General features: G+C 30.4%; 1 protein-coding gene across 5 annotated transcripts; it reads left to right on the top strand.

Moving 5' to 3' along the window:
* The first annotated feature begins 3,997 nt into the window (after positions 1-3,997).
* Positions 3,998-7,647, top strand: LOC145125880 (kinesin-like protein KIN-14H). Of its 5 annotated transcripts, none has more exons than XM_079061288.1 (9): positions 3,998-4,015; positions 4,148-4,501; positions 4,576-4,717; positions 4,784-4,903; positions 4,986-5,173; positions 5,246-5,392; positions 5,466-5,537; positions 5,867-6,010; positions 6,090-7,647. In XM_079061288.1, the coding sequence occupies exons 5-9, from the start codon at positions 5,147-5,149 to the stop codon at positions 6,111-6,113; spliced, it is 414 nt and encodes a 137-aa protein (XP_078917414.1). In that variant the 5' UTR covers positions 3,998-4,015; positions 4,148-4,501; positions 4,576-4,717; positions 4,784-4,903; positions 4,986-5,146; the 3' UTR covers positions 6,114-7,647. The 5 variants fall into 5 exon arrangements, with proteins under 5 accessions (XP_078917414.1, XP_078917416.1, XP_078917415.1 ...); XM_079061290.1 differs by lacking the exon at positions 3,998-4,015 and having other exon boundaries at positions 4,031-4,501; positions 6,090-6,127; positions 6,195-7,647; XM_079061289.1 differs by lacking the exon at positions 3,998-4,015 and having other exon boundaries at positions 4,031-4,501; positions 4,809-4,903.
* The last annotated feature ends 270 nt before the right edge of the window (positions 7,648-7,917 follow it).

The raw sequence follows: 7,917 nt of genomic DNA, 5'->3' as shown, positions 1-7,917 counted from the left end.
CTTATACAAAGAAAAAAAAATTCTGATTTCATAATCTATTACATACATTACACACAATTTCAGATTTCATAGATTATTCATACACAACATACCAAGTACATACATACATTACACACAATTTCAGATTTAATAGATTATACAAAGAAAAAAAATTCTGATTACATAACATACCAAGTACAATGGTTTTTTTATTTGAATATTTGAAGAACATATACACATATAGGGACGATTCATGATAAGGGGGGCTGTAACCTAACATTAATTCAATTAAAGCATTATCATTCAAGTATTTAGAGGGGACCAGCCCATTAATTCAATTAGCAACAATAAGGGGCTCAATCATCGGCCAAGAAGATGGAGTTTTGACTAAATAAAGTCAAAATCGAATTTGATTTGAACAGATGAGGGCAAGAACGAACCTGTGTGGACGGACGTAAGGGGAAGAACATATCGGCGATTGGGAAGAACAGATCGGCGATTGGGATGCCGACGTGAACAGATGTCGCTGCCGTTTTTCTTTTAGGTCACGAAGGAGAATAATAGATCAGGGGTAGTGAAGTCCTTTTTGCCAGTCAGATGGGTTTTGGAAGCTGACCAACTCAGCCAATTGAGCCAGACATGCTGACCGAATCAGCCCACATCAAACATATTCATGTCTGACCGAGTCAGCTGATATCGCTGACTCAGACCGGTCAGACGGTTTCAAACAGCCCCTAAGTCTTTTGTCTCCATTTTTTTTACTTTCACTGTCATGAAACCTACATGATTGTTTCAAAAGCAGTATTTATTTGTTGATCATAACATCATTACATTTAAATTGGCTGAAACACGAAACTCGTTTTTTGCATTTTGACATTTTTTATGGTGTTATCATAGGGTTCAAGAGATGATGCAGACAAGCAAAAATAAATTACATTATTATACTCTAATTAATTTCAAGCAAGTGAGCGAAGATGGTTAGGATTTTTATTATTAATGGTTTTGGAACAATGTTTTGTTTTAATAGGATATGTTGGTTTAAGGACTTGTTTATATCGGGTTGGAAAAAAAATATTTGATATGCATTTATTTTCACTTAATTTAACAAGAAGCACATGATTCAACGATACAAAAAAGTGATATTGAAAAAACTAGAGAGACTCAAAATCTTATTTTGCATTTGTACGAATCAAGCTTAGTATGGATTATAATGAATACATATGAGTTATTAAAGTTCAAATTTCTATCAAGTCTCCTCATGAAGTCTCATTAAACTATAAAATTGAGTGCATGCTTTCCAAATTTGCAAGAAGAAACTATTTGGAACCAAAAGTGCAATTTTTGAGCAAACTTATCGAGCAAAAATGTAAAAGAAAATGTGTTCTACCATGGCCTTTTTCTTTGTGAGGATGGACAAAATAATGTACTTTAATCTAATATAATTTGATTAGTAAAAATGTGTTCTACCATGGCCTCTATTTTTTCACATCAAAATGGAATAATTTTTCATTACATCAAAATGGAGTAAAAGGTAAAAGTGTAAAACTTAAGTTAAGTTGGTAGGAGTGGAACAATTCAACTCATTCAATTTAGTGTCATCTCAACTTTATATCACTTTTTTATTCTTTTATTTTTTTCAATCCACACCACATGAAAATAATAATTTTCCAACTTATTCCACCCATTTGCCACATCATTATTTTTAACTAAATTAAAATAGGAAATACAAAATTAAATACAACATAACATTTTTATAAATTTTTAATCTTTAAAACCAAAAAAGTATATATAAAACAATATTAATAGTAACATTTAATTAAAAAACCACACTAAAACAACACTACAATAACATAAATTACATCCAAAGGAAATAACTAAAAAAACCATACTACAAACGATAAATGAAAACTAAAAGAAATCCTTAAATTCTAAAAAAAGACCTATAATTTTTTAAAATATTTCATGTCGTCTTGTGTCCAAAGTCTTTTATTAAAGTGTTCGCAATACTCATTTTTTGTTGTGTTTAAAATTTCTTCGTCGGAAACTCCAAATTCACAAGTATTTCTGGGTGAAAATAACATTAAACTCTTTCACTTTCCCATGTATATCTTTCCATTTTGAAAAAAAAAATTGATGGGTTGAATGATCTGAACCCTCCAAGTTGCTGCTTAAAATGATCTAGAACTGATTGCCAAAAATATGACAATCTATGTTGACTCATGTGCCTATTATCGAAATTCTCCATGTATGCTCGAGCCAACGCCACTTCTTCGATTTCGGAGCATTTTGGAGATATAACTGGCTAGGAACGACATCTATTTCAAAATTTTGAATTAGAATGTAGAGAGAATAGAGTAAAATGGAATGAGATTTAAAAAGGAAGAGAAAGTATAAAGAATGGAATGAAATTGAAAGAAAGAAATATGTGGTTTTAAATTGATAGATTATCTTAATCTATAAAAATTAAAAAAAGAGTAAATCAAAATTTCATAATTTTATTTCTCTATAAATAGAATATAAAAATGACATATTTCGTATTCAAATACAACTCTTTGTTTCTAATCCCTTGTGATTCCATATGTGTTAGCATGGATCATTTGTATCCAGATTTCATTTTAAATCTTGACCAGGGTAAAATAATTTTTCTGCTCAAAATAAAAAAATATGTACTTAGTTATTGCTTCCTGCTGCCTACAAAATGTATTATATCACAAGTTTTATAGTTGTTTTATAGCATTGTATTTTAGAAAATGTAACCAATTAGAGCATTGTAATTAGTACATAATACTTTAAAAAACCTACAACTAAAATTACATCCTACCTAATAAATGAAAGTTTTTTTTTGCCACTTGTCACACTTTCATTCAATTTGCCAAATGTCATTTTGTAGTTATTTTGAATTAATTCTTTTTCCACATGTCATTTTATGAGTTTTTCTATTTTATTAAATTTCATATAATATTTTAATGTAATAATTGTAATAAATGTAGTAATAAATGGATATCAATTCCATTAATGAACTTACATTTTAATTTCAAAATCCCAAAAATTAAAGCTTATTAATTTCTTTTATTTATTTAAATTGTTTGTTTAAATTTAAAAAATAAAAAACATTCTCATTATAATAATTTATTATTTTTCTTATTTTCTTATAAACTCAAAGTTCTCAAATATTTTGACATTTGTATTTAACTTTTTCTTTTTTTAAAATTAACCTATGTAATACATGGGTCTCACACCTAGTTTCTAATTAAATGACATTGGTAGATCTTTCAAAACATAAAGAAATAAAAGTAGGATGCTATTTAGTGCATTTAACCCTACAAACGGGTTTGGGTTGAATTTTTCAACCCATCAACCCGTCAATCCGTTTATTAAACAGGTCATATATGTGTTTCTCAAAAAATATACGGGTTGACCTGCCAACCCGTTTAGAATTTTAATAAAAAAATTATATATTTTTTAAAAGTATCAAGTATTATACACTATACATTTTATACTTTATACTAGGATATGATACCCAGTATCATTGACCATTTGACCCGTGGGTAACCATCTGCTGATTTGCATTGCAACGCGTTTGGTGTTTGCCCTAAATAATGTAAATATCCTACAAAAACGACGACATGAACAATTGAATCATTATCGAACGACGTCGACGCCTGCGATTGAATTTATCTATGTTTGTATTAATGTTTTTGTTTGAACATGTTTCCATGAATGTTTATAATTTTCATTTGGATGTTTAAGACTTAAGTTTCAAAAATTCGGATATGTTTGCATCAAAAATTTATTCATGTTTAATTATCAATTTTAATTATGGAATCTGATTTACAAACATACGAACCCAAATCTGACCCATAAACCCGCCAACCTGTGAACCCGTATAAATAAATGGGTTGACAGGTCATATATGAGTTTATGTTCCAAACCGGCCAACCCGTGACCTGTATAATTAAATGGGTTGTGTTTGAGTTGGTATATTTTGAGTTTTTGACCCGCATTCCACCAACCCACGACTCGATTGACAGACCTGGTTAGAATGGTTACATTTGATCTAGAACTTTTCTTCGCACAATGCTTTTGAGTTATTCACGTTTTCTGTTCACAAGTCTCATTTAGGGTTTATCATTTCAGTTACTAATGTGAGCTGACGATGTAATTGCAGAAAAATCGACCTGGTTATGATGTTCCTTATGATAAACATAGGAAAATCGTGACTGATAAGATCATGGGCTCAACCACTGCAAGTCGAGGAAGACAAGCTCTTGCCCCTTTGAACAACCAAACGAATGTTGCTGTAGTAACGCCATCATAAACTGAGGTTTCTGAGTGTGAAAGTATTGAGTTTACAAAGGAGGAGGTCAATGTGCTACTGAATGAGAAGTTTAAAGGGAAAAAGTTCGGTTCAAAGGTCTTTTTTTGTTAAAATGGTTCCAAAAGGGTCTAGACAACCTTGTTGAGGAAAAGGATAACTTGCACACAATGCTGGATCTTTCAGAAAAGAAATGTGTGGAAGCAGGTAAAACTAAAGTCACTTCAGTATATAAAAAATAACTTCATATTAATATCAACTTTCTTTTTATCTGTTTACAGAGGCTGCAATGAAAATCAAGGAAGAAGAGTTGAATTCAACTATTTCCAAATTGGAAAACAACTCATCCTCTTTGAAAGAGAATTTGGCAAATGAAGAGTCACAAAAGCTAATAAGCCTTATGATCTCATCTCACAACTCTCTGTAATGTTATCTCATTACCTTCTCTTTATGTTTTATTTTACCTTACATCTTTTGTATAATTACTAGAATGCCATTGATTTTCACAATAAAGAAAAAGAAGCTAGGATGACTTTAGAAAAGAATCAAGATTCTTTAAAGGAAGAGCTTCTACAGGCTAAACAGAATGCATCAACTGCTGAAGAGGAGGTGATATAAATTAAAGAATCTAAAATCATTGAAATAAAACTACGTACAAAACATATTTCTGATTTCAGATTGTCCTTTTTAGGTGAAAACTGAAAGAGACATGAACAAGATTTTGCATGAGTACAACAAAGGCTTGCAAAAGTACAATATCAAACTTCAAGATCAACTGAAAACTGCCATTGATGCAAACAATCAAGTTGCAAAAGAGAAAGCTGCAATCTTGGAAAGGAACGTTACCTCTTCATGAAACAGGAGTTCACTTCTGTAAATGTAAGTCTTTCATCTCAATCTTTTTCCCCTTTGTTCCCAATTTGACCCTCTGGTTAATACATTACATTACAGGATTCACGAGATGATGCAGTCAAACAAAAAGAAACTGCTGTAAAAGTGGTTGACATCCTCATAGATGAAATAAAGCAACTTAGGGTAGACCGGAAACACCAGGTGTCAGATTACGAGAGTTTGAGCTTGAATTCAGTCGTTTTGGAGGTTAGTTTTGTCTTTTCACTAGCCTATTAATTTCTAATAATTCCGTTTAACATATTGTCTCTTCTTTTTATAGAAGTGTTGTGCTCAAACAGAGCAAATATCTGTGCTTGAACATCAGTTAGCAGCTGCAAATGAAAAACTTAAGGTACATTTTCATTATCTTTAGAGTAGATTACATTTTTGGTCCCTGAGTATAACTGATTTTTTCAATTTTGGTCCCAAAATGTTTTCTCTTTATATTTTGGTCCTTATTTGAGGTAATTGTAACATTTTTTTGTCACTTTACCAAGAAAAAACACTGTATTTTTGGCGACAAATTTGCAAGAGAAAAGTTTTTAAGACCAAATTTGCAAAAGATCAGCATTACTCATGGATCAAATATGTAATTTACTGTTATCTTTGTTGTGTGTTAACTGTTAAGTATATAGTTAACTTTCAAAAAAAACTGTGACTGATTACTATTTTTCCAAATAGATTGTGGATTTATCTTCATTAGAGATAAGAAGAAAATACGAGGACCAAAAACGGATTGTTTCAAAATTAGAGGACCGATTGCTGGAAGCAGGTCAACTTTCTGAAGGGGAGAGATTGAGGAATAAACTCCACAATATCATTTTGGTACCCTTTTTACCAGTTATTTTTAAATTATGTTTTGACAAATGCTTTTTTGGATTTTAATGGTTTTATATAATTGCAGGAGCTCAAAGGGGATATAAGTTGATGTAGTTCAAAGTGGTATGTTTGCTATTCTCATTTTTCTGCATATTTGCATATTTGAAGTCTCATTATGATGTTATTACAGAGTAATGATGATGACAACACACAATCAATTGTCAATGAAATCAGGATGGAGTTTGAAAACACTAACAATGATCAATTTTAGTTCAATTTGATGACAGAGACTTGAAATTTTGGTTTTTTGTAACACGTTTTTACAAAATATTTGATAGTTATTTTTTAACGACCTAGAGGTTTTAATCGTCAAAACATTTCCATTGAACCTGATACCCTAAATATCGTCTGATCTCAAAACTAATTACACTTTTTTAATCGTCATAAATTACAGAACTAACGATTAGTTCTTCGTAATTTATTTCAAAACAAAATATTACCAATATACTGAATTCCATTGATTTTTTTTTTATTTATCCATATAAAATACTAAATGATTTTTACATTGACTAATAAAATAATCTCATATCCACGATTCTGGCTCCAATCAATATTTTTAATCAAATTACTTAATATCAATCCAAAAGTACATTGTTATTTTTTCCATGCAATGTCTACTTTAGTTTCATTTTCTGAAAACCTCACATCTTTTTGTTTAATCTTTATAATCTGGAACAAAGGATTAGGGAAAATTTACATGCGTATTTGATTTAATTGAATGTCATTGATTTTAAACTATTTTTGGGTTTCTAACCATACTACGATCAAATATAATTATATTTAGATAATATAATTACGTTTTATCAAACTTACACATGATTTTAATTTATAATAATTTAGAAATAAACATATATTTGTCTGTTTGCAAAAGTTTTAAACAATAGGATAAAATAGTGACTTATGGATATATATTAAGACAAAAGAAAAGAAACACATGTTTTGTATACACCACTTATTCAGAACAAACGTCCTATATCTGCAAGTGTGCTTGAACTATGACTACTTACCTATGAAGCAAATGGGGAAAAGAGAATATGAATAAGATGACGTGGCCAGAGATTCACATAGTTCAGTGGATACACCAGGAGGTGGGCCAACCTTGATAGGTTTCACTTTCACATCTGCAATCTGAACAAAAGAAGCCGAAGCTAGCCCACTAGTAATCAGTCTTAGCACAACTCTACGACTCATCTCTTTGTGTATGGATTGGGTGTTGATAACGAGTTTAGAACGAGTCACGATGCCATGGCTAGTTTCAGTCATGAGAGCTAGACTGGTCGAGCCACTCAGCTCGGAGCTTACCTCCAGCCCAACCAAAGCCATGGTTCGAGTCATATGACTATTTGCTAATCGCTATGGGTTTTTGTCTAGGCAAAATAAGATAAAGCTAAAGAGATTTTTGTTTCATCGGTCATGTAATGTAAATATGTAATGTGTGGTCAATTGGATATTTTTGATATGTGGCTATTGAGTGGCTAGAAAAGAAGAGTTGGTGTTGGGGGTGGTTGCTTGCCTTATTTTTTTAAATATATACTCAAAAAAATATATAATACAATAATTACATTTATATTGTTTTCTTGAAATTTGTTAATATGATTTTGTTTCAATTAGATACCTGTTGTTGTTGTTATTGATTTTAGGGTCTTGTGCGAAAACTAAAAAGTGGATTCATAAATATAATTTTTTATTTATACATTATAATTTTTTTTTATTAATAATAACATCTTTTAATCTAGATCATTCAAATAATAAATTAAGGGTCATAAGTGTACTTCTATGTTACTGTAAGTTTAAAGTAGTTCTACATTGATCATTCATATATATATATATATATATATATATATATATATAAA

The sequence above is a fragment of the Lactuca virosa genome, chromosome 7 (assembly GCF_052849685.1).
Source record: "Lactuca virosa cultivar CGN04683 chromosome 7, Lactuca_virosa_CGN04683_v6, whole genome shotgun sequence".
NCBI lineage: Eukaryota > Viridiplantae > Streptophyta > Magnoliopsida > Asterales > Asteraceae > Lactuca > Lactuca virosa.
The sequence above is the reverse complement of the archived record's forward strand: the minus strand, read 5'-3'. Positions and strand labels throughout refer to the sequence as shown.